The 20,112-nt window shown below is 46.2% G+C and overlaps 1 protein-coding gene across 2 annotated transcripts in view; it reads left to right on the plus strand.

The window, feature by feature from the left end:
• FEZ1 (fasciculation and elongation protein zeta 1) overlaps positions 1–11,113 on the plus strand; it is a 50,202-nt gene extending 39,089 nt beyond the window's left edge. For both annotated transcript variants that reach the window (XM_030828926.1, XM_030828927.1), the window contains exons 6-10: positions 836–1,107; positions 2,716–2,796; positions 4,514–4,589; positions 8,330–8,395; positions 10,753–11,113. In XM_030828926.1, the coding sequence (XP_030684786.1) occupies positions 836–1,107; positions 2,716–2,796; positions 4,514–4,589; positions 8,330–8,395; positions 10,753–10,769 (512 nt within the window). In that variant the 3' untranslated portion in view covers positions 10,770–11,113. The remainder of the gene's footprint in view (positions 1–835; positions 1,108–2,715; positions 2,797–4,513; positions 4,590–8,329; positions 8,396–10,752) is intronic.
• Positions 11,114–20,112: the final 8,999 nt, after the last annotated feature.

Below are 20,112 nucleotides of genomic sequence, written 5' to 3' on the forward strand. Positions count from 1 at the left end.
TTACAGGCATGAGCCACCGCTCCTGGCCTAAAGTGTATAAAGTTTTAAAGCATGATTTAGACCTGTATACAAGTATAATCTCAACTATGAAAATATATAATATGTAAACAGAAAAATTTGGAATAAAATATCCAAATCTATTTTAAATGAAAGAAGTCTTAGGAGACTTCTTAAAGTTATATGTTTCCCATGATCTCAGCTTCCCTTTTCTTTCCTCTGAGAGTAGCTGACTGCCATATGCTGACCCGCTAGGCATTATTTTTTCATGCATAGTCGCCAGTCTTCCAGGTTTCACGTATTTTTGAATACATGTGCTGCGACACAGGACTAGAGATGTAAAGAAGGGCTCAGATGGTCAGCTTTTTTGTTGTTGCTGCCGTATGCTATATCTCGATCAGTTCTTGGGAATAAGCACCAACGTCTCTATTGCTCTTCAGTATGGATGACAAAAACCTCCCTCCCATCACTTTTCCATCCCCAATTCTTGACCCATTTCACACAAGGAATCTTATGGACACAGATAGAAAATAGAAGGAACAAAGGATCTGTCTGTCCATCCCCATTTTTGAGAATAGAGTCCACAGACTTCCTTGTGGGCTGTTTCTTCTTCTTCCTTTGTTTCCTGATAGGGATGTTCTCTTCTGCAGTCAGTACACAGGCCCCCGCCTTCCTGGCGTGCCCCTAGATTGTGAAGGTCTTTCTTGGATCTTTAAGGAGTTGGAAGGGGGCTCCTCTGAGGGGCCATCCCATCTTGATTGGTGGTGGCCCCAGAAGCCTCCCCAGCGGGCTCTGGTGTGGATGCAGGTGTTATGCGGGAGACGGTCTTCCCCTGCAGGGCTGAGGCACATGTCTGGGTCTGAGCTGACCGAGCTGCTGGACCAGGTGGAGGGTGCCATCCGCGACTTCTCGGAGGAGCTGGTGCAGCAGCTGGCCCGCCGGGACGAGCTGGAGTTTGAGAAGGAAGTGAAGAACTCCTTTATCACGGTGCTTATTGAGGTTCAGAACAAGCAGAAGGAGCAGCGAGAACTGATGAAAAAGAGGCGGAAAGAGAAAGGGCTGAGCCTGCAAAGCAGCCGGATAGAGAAGGGGAACCAGATGCCTCTCAAGGTAGGTGAACAACCAGGCGGAAGACTGGGTGCTTCCAACCTCCAACCCTGCCCGTTTCAGTGCCCTACCAACCCTGCAGGGGACTCATCAACATTTACTGAGCAGTGGTGGTGAGCAGCACACTGTGACAGACAGGGGGTCAGAAAGGGGGAAGATATCACCTGTCTCCTCCACTCCCCCAAAGTGCTCACAGTCTAACCCAGGAAGACAGTGTGTGAACATTAGGAAATAATTGAATTTGGCTTGTGTTCTCTGTAGGCAAGACCTTAAAAGAAAGTGGAGTGAGGGTATTTCGTGTTGGGAGTCTTGAGATGGGCCTTGGAATTCTGGGTCCAAATCCCTCTTCGTGTCCCAGGTTCCAGTCCTGACTGGTCTCTTTAGGGTGTGCTAAGGTGTTTCAATGATTGAAAATGATCAGATGCCTTATTATTATTATTATTATTTTTTGAGACAGAGTCTCACTCTTTTGCCCAGGCTGGAGTGCAGTGGTACCATCTCGGCTCACTGCAACCTCTGCCTCCTGGGCTCAAGCGATTCTCCTATCTCAGCCTCCCTAGTAGCTGAGATTACAGGTTCATGCCACCACTCCCAGATTATTTTTGTATTTTTAGTAGAGATGGGGTTTCACCATGTTGGCCAGGCTGGTCTCAAACTCCTGACCTCAGGTGATTTGCCCATCTTGGCCTCCCAAAGTGTTGGGATTACGGGCATGAGCCACCACACCTGGCCCCAGATGCCTTACTGTTCTATTGACAAGATGCCCAAACCCGTGGTTCTCACGGTTCATTTTTTTTTTTTTTTTGGTGAGATGGAGTCTCACTCTGTTGCCCAGGCTGGAGTGCAGTGGTGCGATCTCGGTTCACTGCAACCTCTGCTTCCTGGGTTCAAGCGATTCTCCTGCCTCAACCTCCTGAGTCGCCGGGATTACAGGTTCACGCCACCACGCCTGGCTAATTTTTGTATTTTTAGTAGAGATGGGGTTTCACCATGTTGATCAGGCTGGTCTCAAACTCCTCACCTTGTGATCTGCCCGCTTCGGCCTCCCAAAGTGCTGGGATTACAGGTGTGAGCCACTGCGCCTGGCCACTTATGGTTCTTAATCAGGGGAGCTCAGTAGAATTATCTAAGGAGCTTTTTCAAAATGCCTTTCCCTAGGCTCTATCACAGACCTATGGAATTAGTCCTCTGCATGTACATTTTGAAAAAAACTTCCCCCATCAGGACAGTTGCTTTAAGACAGGCTTTTCTGATAGCTGAACATTTTGTTTTCCCCTAAGATCTTTGCATCATGGTTCATCTAAGTTTGACTGAACTGCTTTATTTTTCTATTTGCATGATGAAGGATAAAAGGAGGAAAACTGGGGGATGCAGAGAGGTCTTGTAGCCCTGAGGGATTTACTAAGATAAGAGTTCTTGAGACTCTGTTTATTCTTGCAAAGCTCAGGCTTCAATTCTGGCCTGTCTCTGTAAGCCACTGTCTTACACTTACTGTCTAGTCACAGAACCTTGGGGCATTATCTGGGACAGCCTGGTAGCTGAGAGGTCCCTGGGTGTGGTGGCGATGGAGCAAGAAGCATTTGCCCTTCTTGAGTGTCTCTCCCCCTACAGCGCTTCAGCATGGAAGGCATCTCCAACATTCTGCAGAGTGGCATCCGCCAGACCTTTGGCTCCTCAGGAACTGACAAACAGGTACGCGCAGTCTCCCTGCTCCAAGCTCTCTTCCTAGACTCCTGCAGCTTGGCCTCCCCAGCAATGCAGGGGACAGTGACTCACCAGAATTATCCCAGCATTTATTTAGGGGGCTAGGGGTCCTAACACTTTCCTCTCCTCTTAAGGAGGAACAGAGAATATCTTTTTAAAAGGCAAACTTTTTTTTTGAGCTCTAGTGTTCTAGGACATGGGCAAGACTTAAAATTCAACACTGCTCGTAGGTCTAAGAATTAAGTTGTTTTAAGGATGAAATGCATTAAAAGGGAGTCCATTTGATGATGGATCCCATCCTGGAGTTTAATTAACTTTCCACCACACTGGATCATCCACCAAGCCATTCCCACTAAGACTGCCTCTGCAGCTGCCCAGCTCTGGTTGTAACCCATGCTGTGGCTTTTTGTTGGCTCAGTAATTTCCCTGTGACATAGCTTGCATTTCTGGTTATTAAGACAGCAGTCACAACTTTTATCAAGCGCCTGCTATGTGCTAAGCTCTGTTGTTAGGCCCTCAGGTGCAAAGGTGAAAAGTCCTGACCCCTGTCCTCATGGAGTATATAATCTAATAGACATGGCTGGCACGTGAACAGAAAGTTTGAGATGGTGGAATGAGTGCACGTGAAAATATATATGTTTTAAACATATTTGTAGCTGAATTCTCAGTGCTAGAATTCTAGAACTCTAGATTTCTAGAGATTCTAGAGAAGGGGAAGAGATTTTAGCAGCACTGATCACAGTCTTCTTGTTTTATGGCAGTGAGAACTATGGCCCGGAGATTCAAGGCATTTTTCCAAAGCCACACACACTGTCAGTGGCAGAGCCAAGACTAAAATGTGAGCTTCTGGCCGGGCGCGGTGGCTCACGCCTGTAATCCCAGCACTTTGGGAGGCTGAGGTAGGCAAATCACCCAAGGTCAGGAGTTCGAGACCAGCCTGGCCAACACGGTGAAACCTCATCTCTACTAAAAATACAAAAACTAGCCAGGCGTGCTGGCAGGCACCTGTAATCCCAGCTACTTGGGAGGCTGAGGCAGGAGAATCGCTTAAACCCGGGAGGTGGAGGTTGCAGTGAGCCGAGATCAAGCCACTGCACTCCAGCCTGGGTGACAGGGCGAGACTCTGTCTCAAAAAAATAGTGAGCTTCTTAGCTTTGATCTAGAGCTCTGGCACTCACCACCTCAGGCTTCCTTGAGACTCCTTTGACAGTCCACTAGGCCCTGATGCTGGTTTTGTTGTAGGAGCACCTGACATCCAGCAGAGGGAGCAAATCTGACATCGGAGACCCCGGGTGGGGTTAAGGTTCTCTTGCGTATCTTTTTTGACAAAAGAGAAACAATTCCTTCCCAAATTGCACTGCAAAGAATAAGAAAATATAATCCCCTTGGAGATATTCTCTGCTCTCAGTCTGAAGGAGAAAAAGCTCCCCAGGATTCCTAAATAACAGAGAAGTTTGTAGTGTAGGAAGAATCTAGAAGTTGGGATGGAGAGAAGTTTTCCTGCCTAAATGTGGGAAAGTCCTACTTTTAAAGAGACATCCCCTAAAGATGGGGAAGAAGTTCTGAAACAGTGATGTACCAGTGACCATGAATGTTTCAGAGAAGGTCAGATTTGCAGAGTGTGTGTCTTAGAGAAAGGCTAAATCTCAACCCAGAGGAAGCATGTCTTCTGTCTCAAGCCCCCTGCGTGCTGTTTGTCTTGCAGTATCTGAACACAGTCATTCCTTATGAGAAGAAAGCCTCTCCTCCCTCAGTGGAAGACCTGCAGATGCTGACAAACAGTGAGTTCCTCTTGTTCTCAGCCAGATCAGGGCCTCCTTTTTCTCCCTTCCTGCCTGTACGTTGTACCTCCGTGTCGCAGGCCCGAGACTCCTCAAAGCAGGTTTAGATGGGCCAAAATACCCTCCAAATTACTGCGACACATCCTCCTGCACAGTGTAAAATTAAAATATTCTGCAGTGATAATCAGAGCTGTCTTTTCTTTCTCCTGTTTCCCATAAGGGAAGAGGCCTGCTGGGGAAAAAAAAAATGAGCTGGTGAAAGAGGTTGGGGTGCTGGTGCAGGGGACTTTTTTGTTTCCCCTGTAGTTCTCAAGGCTTGGCATCCTCTGCCTCCCTGTTTTCTCTCTCCCTGCAACTTGAGGTTGCCTGGTAGGCACTTGTGCCCCTTGAAGCAGGGCGCTCGGTCTGTGGGTCTGGCTCTATTTTTAATGAGAAGCAAGGTTTCTTGGGTGGGGTAAGGCTGACTGGAAAAAATAGAGTCTAGCTTTCCTTCCAGGAAGTGACTGCCTCCTCTCCTCCACTTTGCCCTATTGTCAAATATTAATAAACATTCTGAGCTATGAGGGAAAACAGTGTGCAACAAAGAGCCTTTTGTAGACAGTAACTGTTTATATACATCAAACGGTACGACCCCCAAAGGGCTGGGGGGCACATGGTGTTAGCCATCAGTGTCAGCTTGGCCCTATTAGGACGAGAAAAATCCTAGGCTGAGATGTGGTGACAGGCCCAGAGGATCACGAGGGAAATTCCATTTCCTTGGCAACCGTGCCCTGCAGAGAGTGACAGCTAACGAGGCCCTGCCCACTGCAGCCTGTTCTGGAAGGAAGGGGCCAGTGCGGGGCTACTGGATACCCCAGGGGAAGGGAAGTTGAGCTTCTGTTCAGCTGAGGAGGATGGATACCTGCCGGGCCCTGGTGCTGAAGGTGACCAAACATTTCATTTTTTTATCAATTTGGAGAATGAAAGCAGGAGGTTCTGGCAAACAGAGATCCTGCCTACATCATGCCTACATCAATAGACACTGTGTCCTTGAGAATCAGGAATTTTAAAATCAAAGTACAGTGACTTGTCCTTATAACTCATTGTAAACTCCTTTATTTGCATAAATATGCACTAAGTTTTTTTTTTTAAGGGAGAAAATAGAGATGAACTGACATTTATAGATGTTTGTGTTTTCACACAAGTTACATTTGGAAAGTAATTTGGACAAATTATGAAGGTTGATGTATGTATTCTATCATAGCTCAAAAAAATAAATAGCTATTAATTTGTTGCAGATACCCATTCAGGAATTCAGTGTGAAATCTTTTCATTTTAATTAAGAACCAGACTTTTTTCTATTTTGAGTGGTTTTGTTTACATTTTTTAAGTTCATTAAAAAAATTATAGCTAGAGTGTATCCATCATTTAGACTACTTTGGAAATAAGGAAAAGCAAACAAAGAAGAATAAATAACTCATTGTCCACTCCACTATGGTTACTATTTTGGTGCTTTTCAGCCATAATATTTTGTATCTTTTCTATATAGTTGAGATTATACTAGCTATAAAATTTTGTGTCATGATTTTAGTCACATTAGTTAACACTTTGTTAGTGTTCTTTTTGTGGCTATCTCTTCTATCATGTGGATATACTACGTTCCAACATTTTATTGCTTTTAGAAAAAAAACTGCCATCTTTTCTGAATACCAATTCTCCTATAGGTTATGAAGCCTTTCTTTTTTGGCAGATCCTCATATGAATTTGTGAACAATGCCTCTTCTCTCTTCTACTCTTTGAACTAAGTACATAGGCCAAAGACCAGCTCCTGCGACTAGCCAATCCTTGTAAATTTTAGATTTTGGAGATTAATTTAAATATGTATTGGCGAGAGCAATTATTGTATTTTTACATGATCTTTGTGATGTGGCATTTAGTCTGCTTATGCTCAGTTGCAAAGTATTCTTGACAACTAAGCTGAAATGAAAGCATGTCTAAAAAGGCAGAAAAAAATAAAACAGGCCGAGTACGGTGGCTCACGCCTGTAATCCCAGCACTTTGGGAGGCCGAGGCGGGTGGATCACCTGAGGTCAGGAGTTCGAGACCAGCCTGGCCAACATGGTGAAACCCCCGTCTCTACTAAAAATACAAAAAATTAGCCAGATGTGGTGGTGCACGCCTGTAATCCCAGCTACTTGGGAGGTGGAGGCAGGAGAATCGCTTGAACCTGGGAGGCGGAGGTTGCAGTGAGCTGAGATCGCACCATTGCACCCCAGCCTGGATGACAAGAGTGAAACTCCATCTCAAAAAGAACCCAAAAAAACCCAGAAGAAACCAGGACCCCCTAGAATCCACTTAAGCTGAGATGAATACATGTCTAAAGATACAGAAGAAATAAAACAGAAACAAACCAACCCCTCAGTGGCCTCAGGTTGAGTCTCTTTTTCTGGACCTGGCCACTGACTCATGCCACCATTGGATTTTCTTCCTCACTCACTCCCAATTCTTGGATTCAAGTTTCATTACCCTATCTTGAAACTAGACAAGGTAATCAATGGAGGATAAGGATATCGAAATGAAGTGGGAATCCCACTGTTGCAGCTGCCTCCTGACTCTAGCTATCAGTGCCAGTTGATCTTTAGTGTTTTCTTGGCTTACAAAAGTAATACATGCTCATTGAGAAAAGCCAGACCCCACAGAAATGCAGCATAGAAAAGAACATCCCCTATTGTCTTACACTCAGAGATAACCACTTAACAGTTTCATGTATTATTATTCTAGATTTTTTTTCTATGAACATTAGCATTTAATTATAAAGTTAATACATGTTCTGTAACCTTCTTTCTTCACTGATGACTACGTCTTGTACATATAGCTCTCTCTTATTTTTCTTTTCTTCCTCTTTTTTTTTTTTTTGTAGAGACAGAGTCTTGCTATGTTGTCCAGGCTGGTCTTTTTCTTGTTTTTGAGACAGTCTCACTCTGTTGCGCAGGTTGGAGTGCAGTGGCATGATCATAGGTCACTTTGGGAGGCCAAGTGGGGAAGATTGCTTGAGCCCAGGAGTTCAAGACCAGCCTGGGCAACATGGCAAGACCTCATCTTTACTAAAAAAAAAAAAAAAAATTAGCTGGGCATGGTGGCACGTGCCTGTAAGTCTCAGCTACTTGGGAGGCTGAGAGGGGGAGGATTACTTGAACCCAGGAGTTTGAGGCTGTAGTGAGCTGAGAACACGCCACTGCACTTCAGCCTGTTGACAGGGCAAGATCCTGTCTCAAGAAGAAAAAAGAAAAGAAAGTCACCAATAGGTCCACTACCTAGAGACAAACACTGTGGCTCTTGCTGTGTTCTCCTCTATCACCATGTGCAGGTTTGTTACAGGGGTATATTGCATGATGCCTCTCAAGTAGTTTGGACTACAGGTATGTGCCACCATGCCCAGCTATCTTTTTTTTTTATTTAGAAATGAGGTTCTTCCATGTTGCCCAGGCTGGTCTTGAACTCCTGGGCTCAAGGTCTGGGTTATGACTGAACCTAAACCTGTCGCCCAGGTAGTGAACGTAGTACCGGATAGGTAGTTTTTTAGCCCTTGCCCCCGAAATGCTGACCCTTGATAGAGGCTTCTAGACTTTTGCTCAATAGTCAATAAATGTCTGGTTCCTTTGAATCATTTCTCTCTCACTCTGGGCCGGTGGGTCATGTGGCCCTAGAAATAAGCCTCATGACCAGATGGTATCTTAGCTCCTCTCTCTCTCCTTTCCTAGTTCTCTTTGCCATGAAGGAGGATAATGAGAAGGTGCCTACTTTGCTAACGGACTACATTTTAAAAGGTAAGAGCGGCCCCAGGTCTCCTGGAGCAGAAGGGGTTCTCTGGAGCTCCTGCTCCAGTTAGGGAACCTTCCCAGCCTGCCCATGCCAGACCAGACCAGGCAGGGGCCAGGGAAATCAGGGACAATTGTGAGGCTTTGCAGTAATAGGTTTTGCCTTTGGGTGTTGCCGGGAGGCGGCAGGAGGAGATTCCATCACCCCCGAGTCACCAGAGTGACTTTCCTTGGAGCGTCAAACCAACAAAGGACTTATTGTGAAAATTCTGCAGAGTTTGGGCTACTTAGTATTTAGCTGGGAAAAACAAAGCCTGATGATAATTTAATACTTTTCAAGCACTTGAAAGGAAGCTGGAGACATAATTGACTACACCCTTTCATAACTTTTTAACCTTTTCTTATGGAAACTGGTTGTACATACAAGAGTAGAGGAAATGGCATAATACACTCTCAGGTACTGATGAGCCGGCATCAACAGTTATTAAGTCCTGGCCAGACTTATTTCATTTACGCCTCTACCCAACTTCCCGTCCCATGTTATTTTAAAGCAAATCTCTGTCATAGTTTTTCATTCATAACCATTTCAGTATGCATTTCTAAAACATTGGAACTCTTGAGGAAAACATAGCCACAATACCATTTCACAACTAAAAAAAATTAAGAGTTTCTTTTTTTTTTGAGATGGAGTCTCTCTCTGTCACCCAGTCTGGAGTGCAATGGCGTGATCTCAGCTCACTGCAACCTCTGCCTCCTGGATTCAAGCAATTCTCCTGCCTCAGCCTCCTAAGTAGCTGGGATTACAGGCACCTGCCACCATGCTCAGCTAATTTTTGTATTTTTAGTAGAGACGGGGTTTCACCATGTTGGCCAGGCTGGTCTCAAACTCCTGACTTCAGGTGATCCACTCGCCTTGGCCTCCCAAAGTGCTGGGATTACAGGCATGAGCCACTGTGCCCAGCCAAGAGTTTCTTAGTACTGACTATCCAATCAGTATTCCCTGTTTTTCCCATAAAGTATTTTTCAGTTTATTTGTTTGAATCAGGGGCCAATAAAGATCAGTACGTTGCAATTAGATAATAATATGTCTCTTACATCTCTTTGATGTATATAGGTTCCCCTTTTCTTTCTCTCTTCCGTTTCTTGAAATGCATTTGTTGGAGAAACTAGGTTGTTTGTGCCATAGAATTTCCTCATTGTGGATTTTTGCTAATTTCATCCCCATGGTGTAATTTAATATGTTCTCCTGTCTTCTTTATTGCCTGTGAACTGATAAAAATGGAAGCCTGATCAGATTCAGCTTCAGATTTTTTGATAAGCACTACATTATAGGTGGTTATACGTTTCCAGACTTCCATGGGGTGACATATATTGTCTGATTGTCTTCCCTTTTGTGATGTTAATAGTCATTGAGGATTGCTCACTGTCTAGATCTATTATTTTATTGTTTTTTGTCCTGCATGCACACAAAACTATGTACAGTTGCAGAGGGACCATATTTGTGGGACCTATAGTTAAGAAATCCTGAGATATATTGTTTCTATAAGGAACAGAAGGACTAACCTTAAATTTCAGCAGGAGGAACTTAGAGTAAACATTAAAAATAACTTGCCCAGCCTGGGCTACATGGTGAGACCTCGTCTCAATTAAAAAAAAAAAAAAATCAGCCAGGTGTAGTGGTGCTCGCCTGTAGTCCCAACTACTCAGGAGGCTGAGGTGAGAGGATTACTTGAACCCAGGAGCTGAGACTGCAGTGGGGGCTGTGATCACACCACTGCACTCCAGCCTGGGTGATACAGCAAGACCCTGTCTCAAAAAAAAACACACACACACACACAAAACAAAACAACAACAACAACAAGGGTTTGTGACTCAAAGATTTTAAAAGAGCAGTACATTTCTCAAAGGAGGTTCTCAAAGGAGGATTATAGACAGGTTATATACATTTGGTAGTCTGAGGGCTAGACTTTACCCCTCATGATCCACTGAAATGTCAATGAATTTGTACAAGTAATTAATATTTACTAAGCACTTGCCACATGCCTCTCAACAACCCTGTGGGGTAGGCGCAGGTACATTCTATTGTATTGATGAACCAAGCATGGAAAGGTGAAGTTAATTTCCCTAAGGTCACGTAGTTAGTAATGGCTGGATCCAGAATTTGAACTCAGGCCCTGGAGACTACACGCTTAGTTATTATAGCCAGCAACCACCTGCCATTGTCTCTCCCTTATTCGAGGCACTAAGTGGGGCTGTCGCCACTCAGGAGCTGGTGTGACTGCTCTCAGCTAGGGTTATCCTGGGCTCAGAGGTCCCGACCTGCAGCTGTGTTCTGACCACTCTCCCCTCCTCTCTTCTCGTTGCAGTGCTCTGCCCTACCTAACCTTGCCCTTTGGAGCAGCCTCGCTGCAGGAGGTCACTGAGCAAGAGTCATTCCATCACAGGGACTGCATGACACCACGTAACCTCCGACATGTATTTAAACGTGTATAGCTTAACCAGGATTAAACATGAGCAAGCGCGCGGGGTCCTTTGCCGTTGGCTTCTAGTGCTAGTAATCATTGGATGCATGATGGGGCAGGGCCGGTGATGGTGCCTCCTCCTTGCTGGTGTCAGAAGAGGGGAAGGCAGCCGCTTTCACCACTCATTATGTAGTCTGGCTCCAGCCCTCAAAAACAGCTTATACTCTAAGACTAATTTTGAAATAAAACCTTCATTTAATTAATATTCTTCATGTGCTTTGGAGTGTGATGTCCATTAGCCCTCTGCTCCAGACTCTGAAGATGGGCTGTATAGCATTCTTCACACGCTGGCCTGTGGCCTGTGGCAGCCAGTGCTGTGTTTAGGGACCGGGCACATGCCCTGTTGTGGGTCGTGGTGGGATCCTGGGACACAGTGGGGCTGCATATGGTATAGGCAGAAGGAGACCCTCCGCAACCTCAGTTTTTGCTGCTCAGCCACGTTCAAGGGAGCTGCACCAGGGGCTGCAGAAAGGAGCTGGTCAGAGTGGGTGTGAGACCGGGGTGAGAGTGTGCAATTAGCAGATAGAAAGTGGGCCTCATAGAGGAGCCACACAGCTGCAGACCTGCTGGTGGGATGGCCAGGCTGGCCCTGGAGACCTTCCCCAGGCCCTCCACGGGGACCCTGGAGGCTCAGGGCCTGCGGGGAGTCAGCTCTGCTGAGCTTTCCCAATGTAGGGGACTGCAACTTGTTTCCTGTACTTGACGAGACCACCACTCCCCGTTTGTCCCCAACGACCCCTGGCAACAGTGTCCTTTGACTTTGCAGTGCTGTCCCCGGCCCTTCCCGCAGCCCTCCATGAACAGCAGCTCTGACTCCTCGCACTGTCTCCGGCATTGATGGCAGGCAGCTGCCAGCCTTGACCAACCAGTAGGCGAAGGTCTCCTCGTATCCCGGATGCTGGCTCCATCTCACCACAATCTGAATTCTGTTGGCTTCCATCTTCTGGCTTGAAAGACATTGAGCCTGCCAATTCCCGTATCCTCCTCTGAAAGCAAAAACTTGTACTGGGCACTTGGAGCCCACACTGGCTTCATCGCACATTAGCACACATCACAGCACCCCCACGTGTAAACATGTACTAGTATGATCCTGATTTTGCAGAGGAGGAAACCAAGCACCAGAGATGTTCAGTAGCTCGCCCAGGGCCGTGTAGGAAGTGGTAGAGTCAGGCTGGCATTTAGGTTTCTTATCCAGTGAGACTTCCACTGATTCCCAGGAGTTTAGTGTCTGCTTGAACTAAGCATGCCACAGAGAAAGCCATACTTTATCACATCAACAGCTCCACAGAAGGCCACAGAATCCATCTAAGGGACACAGAAGGCATTCCCAGTGCCCTGCCTCCCTTCCTGGGCCTCTGCTTTTCTTTTCTTTTTTTTTTGAGATGGAGTTTGACTCTTGTTGCTCAGGCTGGAGTACAACGGTGCGATCTCAGCTTGCCGCAAACTCCGCCTCCCACGCTCAAGCGATTCTCCTGCCTCAGCCTCCCGAGTAGCTGGGATTACAGGCATGCAGCACCACACCCAGCTAATTTTATATTTTTAGTAGAGATGAGGTTTCTACATGTTGGTCAGGCTGGTCTCGAACTCCCAACCTCAGGTGATCTGCCCTCCTCGGCTTCCCAAAGTGCTGGGATTATAGGCATGAGTCACCGTGCCTAGCTGGGCCTCTGCTTTTCCAGAAGCAGAACACTAGCAATCTTAGCTCGGGGTGACGGAGACTCATCCCACCCGGAAAACTGCTGCAATGCCTAAAGCTCTAGTCCAGGCATCTGCCCAGAGCAGAGCTTCTCCATAGATAGAGCCCTGGCTGCCACAGGAGCATGGAAGTGACCGCTAGTCCTGTGACAAAAGGGCATGGATTCAGTTCTGCAGTTCACTGGTGCTAAGGCTGAACATGCCCAGGGTCATTAGTGGTGTGAGGTCATTAGCAAGTTTAGCACTCTGCCGGTGATGGGGTTTTTCACCAGCCTCAGCAAAGGGGAAGTAGCGAATTCCTGAGAGCTTTTCTTTCTGCCTTGGATTTGTCAGATCTGGGTCAGCCACTCCTTTCCCCCAATTTATCCTGCCAGCAGGTGTCTGAAGCGGCAGAGACAAGCTAATCAAAGCTGCTGGCAGTTAAAAATAAATCTCGAGTGTCAGGGATACGCTCTGGCTAGGAGGAGGTGAGCAGGGCAGGCTGAAAACAGTGGCTCCTCCTTTCTCTCTTGTTTGTCCGTCTATCTGGAGTTTAAGGGGAATATGAAATCAATTCCTCATGGTTTTGCATTGCCCTTCCCTGTGTTCTTCCTACTCAAAGTGTGCTTTCCAGGCCAGCAGCACTGACCGCACTTAGAAGCTTGTTAGAAATGCAAAATCTCAGGCCCCACATCAGGCCTACTGAGTCAGAATTTGCATTTTAACAAGGTCTCCCTTTAAAAGGGAGGCAGCTCTTCTCTTAAAAGGAGCCTGGGTTTTGTGCCTTGAGTTCAAATGCAGCTCTACTACATATTAAGCTAAATCTCCCTGCAACTTGTATTTGCATCAAGGATTGGAGAAGCTCTGCCCTAGGTTTTCAGAGTTGCTGAATCCTTGACTCTTCAATGCTGAACCTGGGGAATTTGTGGATAATGTGATTATCAGGTGAACCCAATTGTCTTCCCTCAGCTTTTCCCTCTTCTGGTCTTCCTGGATTGTAGAAACCTCAGGGAAAAGTCCCAAGAATTAACTGATTTTCAGGCCCGAGTCAATCTTGATTGCAAAACTCAAGTCCCGTCTAGGATGTCCGCACTCAGCAAAGTGTATCAGAGAGCCAAGGTCTGCAGGGAGCCCTCCAAGGTAGGTCAGAGGTCTGTCTGGCAAATACAGCCTATAAATGAGGTATGTTCCCATCAATTAAAGGATTTTGCTAGGCCTAGTCTGGTCAAGTTCTGATAAGAAAACTCCACCATAGGGCCGGGCGTGGTGGCTCATGCCTGTAATCCCAGAACTTTGGGAGGCCGAGGTGGACAGATCACCTGAGGTCAGGAGTTTGAGACCAGCCTGGCCAACATGGTGAAACCCCCTCTCTACTAAAAATACAAAAATTAGCCAGCTATGGTGGTGCACACCTGTAGTCCCAGCTTACTTGGGAGGCTGAGGCAGGAGAATCACTTGAACCCAGGAGGTGGAGGTTGTAATGAGCTGAGATTGTGCCACTGCACTCCAGCGTGGGTGACAGAGCAAGACTTTATCTCAAAAGAACAAACAAACAAAAAAAAAACACCATGGCACCAGAGGCCAGCCTTTATTTATGTGTAATTGAAACAAATGATCATGCGGGAAAAACTATTTTCCAAATGGAATATTCCAACAGTCTCTATCCTTTCATCCTACTTCAGGAGACCAATGTGATACTTCAGAAAGAAAACCCAAAGGGAGCATTTTGTGACCCTAAGTTTGTGGGACCAATTGGATTTTTAAAGTTAAATAAACCCTTTTCATACTTGCTGGACTAATGTCTGGAGAAGGACTATCTTCCACTGGTGGTCAGGGAAGAATGGATGGAGACCGTTAATGAGAAGAACTGGTCCTCCAGGTGTCTTAGGGTTAATTATAACCCAAGTCTTAATGGACTTCACCGAGTCCATGGCCAAGCCTCTTTTGAGCACCCACTATGTCCCAGGCACTCCCACCACAGCCAGTCACTTAGAGGTTTAGGGGGCTCACCAGAGGTCAAAGGCAAAAAGCACCCCAGGACGCCCAGCTTTCTTTGCAGCAGAAGCAAGTAATGGGGAGTGGCAGCCTCGTTTCCAGGGAAGCCAGGAGAGGTGACTCTCATCACCCAGTCAGCCTCCGTAATTAGTATACGTGGAGAGGAAAGTAATTAAATGCTACTCTTGGAGAAGAGATACTTGCATTCTTGATGGCGCCTGATTATTTATTTCCTTGAGAGGATGAGAGAATGGTCGTTAGGGTTTCTGTCTGAGCCTGAGGTTTGCTCTCTTCCCTTCATCGGGAAAGGGAAGCCGAGGCCACTCTGCTCGCTGGAAAAGTGCTTTGGTTTCTTACTAATGCCTTTCTTCTAAAAGAACAATGAGCCACCTTAGCCCACAGCCCAGCAGCTCTGCACCCCGCCCAAGCCCTCATGCATATTCATCCTGCTTCAAAGAGCACAGCATGGAATATGCAAATTAGCCAGGCAGGAGCTGGTTGGCATTTTGATAATAGCTTTGTCTGAAAAACCCCAGAGACACATGCACATCTAGTTTCTCTCTTTCTCCCTTTCTCTTTTCTCTACCCCTGTGTCCTGCTTCTCACTCTCTTCCATTCCCAGCCTCCCAGAGAACAGGAAAATGAATCACAGAACCAAAGAAGCAAGTTATGCAGGAGCCCGGTGTCGCTATTCCAGTCCAATGTATTTCCACTCCTGCCTCTCCTCTCTCCTCCTTCAACAGAGTCGTTTTATTTTTTCCTACCAAAGTGTTGCCTGATCTGACAACATCCCAAGGTTTCCGGCTTGTCCTATGCTCTCCGTTGACTCCCCTGACTCTTGCCTGGGGACCCACTCTACACCTGTCCCAGGGATTAACTTCCTTCCCTTTGTCTTTCTTCTTCCATCTTCCAATCTGTTTTGCCCTTATTCTCAGCAGTCAAGGCTAAGAACCTAAGAACCTAGCCTTGCCTTCCAAGCAAGAAAGGAAAGGAATCAGCTGCACAGATCAGGAGAGAAGGTCTGGATATCAGCTGTCAGCACCGACAGGTCACTGGGACTCAACATGTCCTGACACACACCAATTTCCAAAACACATCTGCACAACCATCACCAACAGTGCGGACGGCGGTGCTACTGCCCCCTCCTTTATCCCAGCAGCAGCGTCTCCTTCATGACTTGCTTCCTGACCCCCTCCCATAGCAGAGTACTTGAATAGTATGAAGAGGATTTCCTTAAGTTCAGATGACATGAGTCCTGCTCCTCCCCGAAATGCAGATGGTCAAGTCAGGAGCTGGTGGGTGACAGAGTAGGTGCTCTGCTACGGGAGAAGCAGGCTGGGGTTTGAAGCCCACATCCCTGGATGCTGTTTCATCCGGGACCTTGGAGGAGAAAGGCATAGGCAGGTGCAGGGATACAAGCACCTCTTGGGATTTGAGGACAGAGGGGGCCTCTCTCCTTGACTCCAAAGGCCAGCCTGGGTCAGCCAATGATTGGGGAGGCAGCTTATCTCCTAAAAGGAGCATGGGCTTTGTGCCTTGAGTTCAAATCCAGCTCTAGATACATATTAAGCTAAATAATTTTTTTAGAAAATTACTTAATTTCTCTGAGCCTTGGTTTCCTCATTTAAAAAATGGGAATACTAATATTAATAATACTAGTAATTCTCCCACAGTTGTTTTAAATAATCTTTAGTGCTCAATGAAATGTGACTTTTATTTTTTCCTAGTAAACTTTGAAAACCATAGAGAAAGTGCTGGTTCTGTTGCCTCTTTAGCCTTGGGGATGTGACCATTTTTTCAATTCAACAGGCACAAAAAACCCAAAAACAAAATCAAAACAAGACAAATACAGCCTGTTGCCCTAAAACGAGCTTTTTTTTTTTTTTTTCTGAGACAGGGTTTTGGAGTTTCGCTTGTCGCCCAGGCTGGAGTGCAATGGTGTGATCTCGGCTCACTGCAACCTCCGCCTCCAGGGTTCAAGTGATTCTCCTGCCTCAGCCTCTTGAGTAAGTGGGATTACAGCTGCTCGCTACCACGCCCTGCTAATTTTTAAAATATTTTTAGTAGAGACGGGGTTTCATCATGTTGGCCAGGCTGGTTTCGATCTCCTGACCTCAAGTGCTCCACCAGCCTCGGCCTCCCAAAGTGCTGGGATTACAGGCATGAGCCACCATGCCCGGCGTAAAACCAGCTTTATACCTACCCTTTATGCTCATTAAATCCTGCTTAGTGGTAGCCCAGGGAGCCCTGGTACTTGTGGATTCTGGAACTAGCGGCCTCCAAGTACATCTGGACAAGAAGACAAAGTGAAGAGGCAAGAGTGGGAGTGTATTCTGGCTTCTCAGCAGGTTCATTCAAGGGAAGGGGTGGAGGAGGGAGAGTGAAAAGTCACATTTATTTTTGAGCTTAGAGAACAGACTCTATTTCCACTGGCAAAGAGATGGGTGGGTTCACAGAAGAGAAACACACAGACCACTGCAGACACGCTCAGGGAAGCCTCCTGTGCTTTAGGGATAGGCAAGACAGGTGGGAACATGAGGATTAGTTGAAGAGGTTGGAGAAAGGTCCTGTAGATCTCCTGAACTGCTGCTCCTACAAATTCCATAAGCCCTGAAGACCGCAAGTATGCAGTCTGGAGGGTTCCTACATATTCCCTCTGTCTGCAGAAGGCAGAGCTCAGATCACTGGGTGGAAGTTGGAGGGATCAGTTGGCTCTGTGTAACAATTTGGACTTCTTTGCCCTGGGAGGTAGTGGGCAGTGTAAGGTAAACAGAAATGACTTTTTTTTTTTTTTTTTTTTTTTTTTTTTTTTTTTTTGAGACAGGGTTTTGCTCTGTCATCCAGGCTGGAGTGCAGTGATCATGGCTCACTGCAGCCTCAGCCTCCCGGGCTTAAGCAGTCCTCTCACCTCAGCCTCCTGGGTAGCTGGGACTACAGGCATGGGCAACCATGCCTGGCTATATATATTTTTATTTTTGTAGATATGGTTGGGGGGCAGGTCTCACTATGTTGCCTAGGCTGGTCTCAAACTCCTGGGCTCAAGCAGTCCTCCTGCCTCGGCTTCCTAAAGTGCTGGGATTGCAGGTGTGACACACTGTGCCTGGCCAGGAGATGACAATTTAGTGTTCCGTGGGCAGGGTTCCTATATGGCATGGGTGAGTTAGGATTACTGGCCCATAGTACCCTTTTCAGGGCTGAGAAATGATTTTTTTTTTTTTTTAACTCTAGGCTTGGATTCTTGTTAAGACACAAATTCAGCTGAGACGAGCAATACTGAGAGCATCAGGTGTTTTCCGCTCAGAGCGACTCACTGCCGGTCCTTTTGTGGAATCAGGTTGAGAATCTCTGGGGTGCTATTAAAAATGCACCTCCCTGTGCCCCACCCTGTGAGTTTCTGATTCAGTAGATGGAGAATAGAACTTGGGCACCTGTAACTAAAGCTTGCTCAGCAATTCTACAGTGCACTCCAGCTGAGAAGCCCTGGGTTAGGGGTTGGAGGAGAGATGAAGACACCATTGGTTGGGAGGTGGGGAAGATTCCATCATAACAGAGCAGTTATTTAATATTTCACCTCCTTCCAAAATGTGTCCCCACATGATTCACAGTGTTCTCCAGTCGAAAAGGGAGCAAGACGTGTGAAGCTGTCTGGCTGTTGGAAGCTGGGCAATGATGTCAGTGTCAGCTTCTCCAGCAGGGTGGGTGGCTTCCAAGGAGAGCAGCTGCATTCCCAGGAGAAGCTGAGAAGCTGCTAAGCTGTCATCCACAAGACTAGAGTTTCATAGACTATCAGTTGAAGGGGCTCCTAGTGCCGTCTCCTCTAATCCCCTCAATATGCAAGTGAGGGAAGTTGCTTCAGATGGTCCCTGTGTGTAAGGGAAAGTTACGGGCAGAATCTTAACTTCATCCAGGGGAGCCCAGTGTTCTTTCCTGTGCAAAGGGGTCAGGGAAGGTCCACAGATGGGCAGAGCTGGCCTTAAATGAATTTGGTAGAATAAAAATTTTGCAATACATCAGTGGAAACAGCTAGAATTTCTAGAACCTAGAAGTTCACAGGAATAACAGGTGGATGTGAGGTATACACACCTGTAGTAGATTCTCTGAATAATAAGATGAGAAAAATGTGAAAATGAAAAGGTATAATGAGATACACATAACTGAAGGGAATTGTCTTAAATGGCTGATTGTAATGAGATGTACATAAATTGTAAGGCTTGTAATGAAATGAAAAAAAATCATATTCTTGCCTGATAATACTGGGTGTAATGTCTATACCAGAAATAAGTTGTCTCAGGCGCTGAGTGTAATGAGATGCACATAATTTTAAAGAGCGTAATGAGATGAAAAATAAATCAAACACTTGTCTTAAAATGAAAGATGTACTAAGATGCACACACCTGAAGGGCATTGTCCTAAATGGGTTCGATTTAATGAGATGCATTTAATTTGCAAAGGGGCTAAATGAGATTGGCCCAGAGAGAGGCTGAGAAATAAAAAGTATAAGATATGCTGGAAAGTGGTATAATAAAATCTGCCTCATCTGTGGGATGCAAATAAGGTGCCAAAGTGGAAATGGAGCATGTGAGGTGACCACCATTCTGTCAGTCCTTGGTGATCGGTCCCTTGGTCTGTGATGCTCTGCAAAGTTCATCATCCTTTGTCCCTCGTAGGTTACCAGGCACATAGTGGGCACCTGGGAATTTGTGTTGAATGAATCACTGGCTTGAGGGTGGTGGCGTATCTGACTAAAGGAAGTTAAAGGAGCAGCTATAAAGCAAGGAGCTTCAAGAGACAATTGAAAATTCTTTTCTTTTTTTTTTAAATTTTTATTTTTGAGACAGAGTCTCACTCTGTTGCCCAGGCTGGAGTGCAGTGGCGCTATCTCGGCTCACTGCAACTTCTGCCTCCTGAGTTCAAGCGATTCTCATGCCCCAGCCTCCCAAGTAGCTGGGACTACAGGTGCGTGCCACCACATTTGAGTAATTTTTTTATTTTTAGTAGAGACAGGGTTTCACCATGTTGGCCAGGCTGGTCTCAAACTCCTGACCTCAAGTGATCTGCCTGCCTCAGCTCCCAAAGTGCTGGGCATGAGCCACTGTGCCTGGCTGACAATTGAAAACTATTTTCTGAGAGCATTGTTCCTCCAAGTCTTTGGGCATCTTGCCTAGCTATCTGGGGCAAACACCGGTTGTGGAACCTACATTGTATCTATAACAAGCAACCCTGGTGATTTTTATGCCTCTAGCCTCATTGTTGCCTGGGGAGGCAGGGTAGGCAGAAAATGTATGAGTGAAGATATCTGGATATGAGACACAGGTATACTTTGCAATGAAAGGTAGGAGTACCTTTATGCCCACAAACAAATACATTCTCTCCAATATTTTGTACCAAAGGCAGGACCCTCCCTCTTGGACTATCTTGTTTTCTTACTCTTTTTTTTTTTTTTGAGATGGAGTCTCGCCCTGTCACCCAGGCTGGAGTGCAGTGGCATGATCTCGGCTCACTGCAACCTCCGTCTCCCGGGTTCAAATGATTCTC

This window comes from Nomascus leucogenys, chromosome 15 (assembly GCF_006542625.1).
Source record: "Nomascus leucogenys isolate Asia chromosome 15, Asia_NLE_v1, whole genome shotgun sequence".
NCBI classification, from domain to species: Eukaryota; Metazoa; Chordata; class Mammalia; order Primates; family Hylobatidae; genus Nomascus; species Nomascus leucogenys.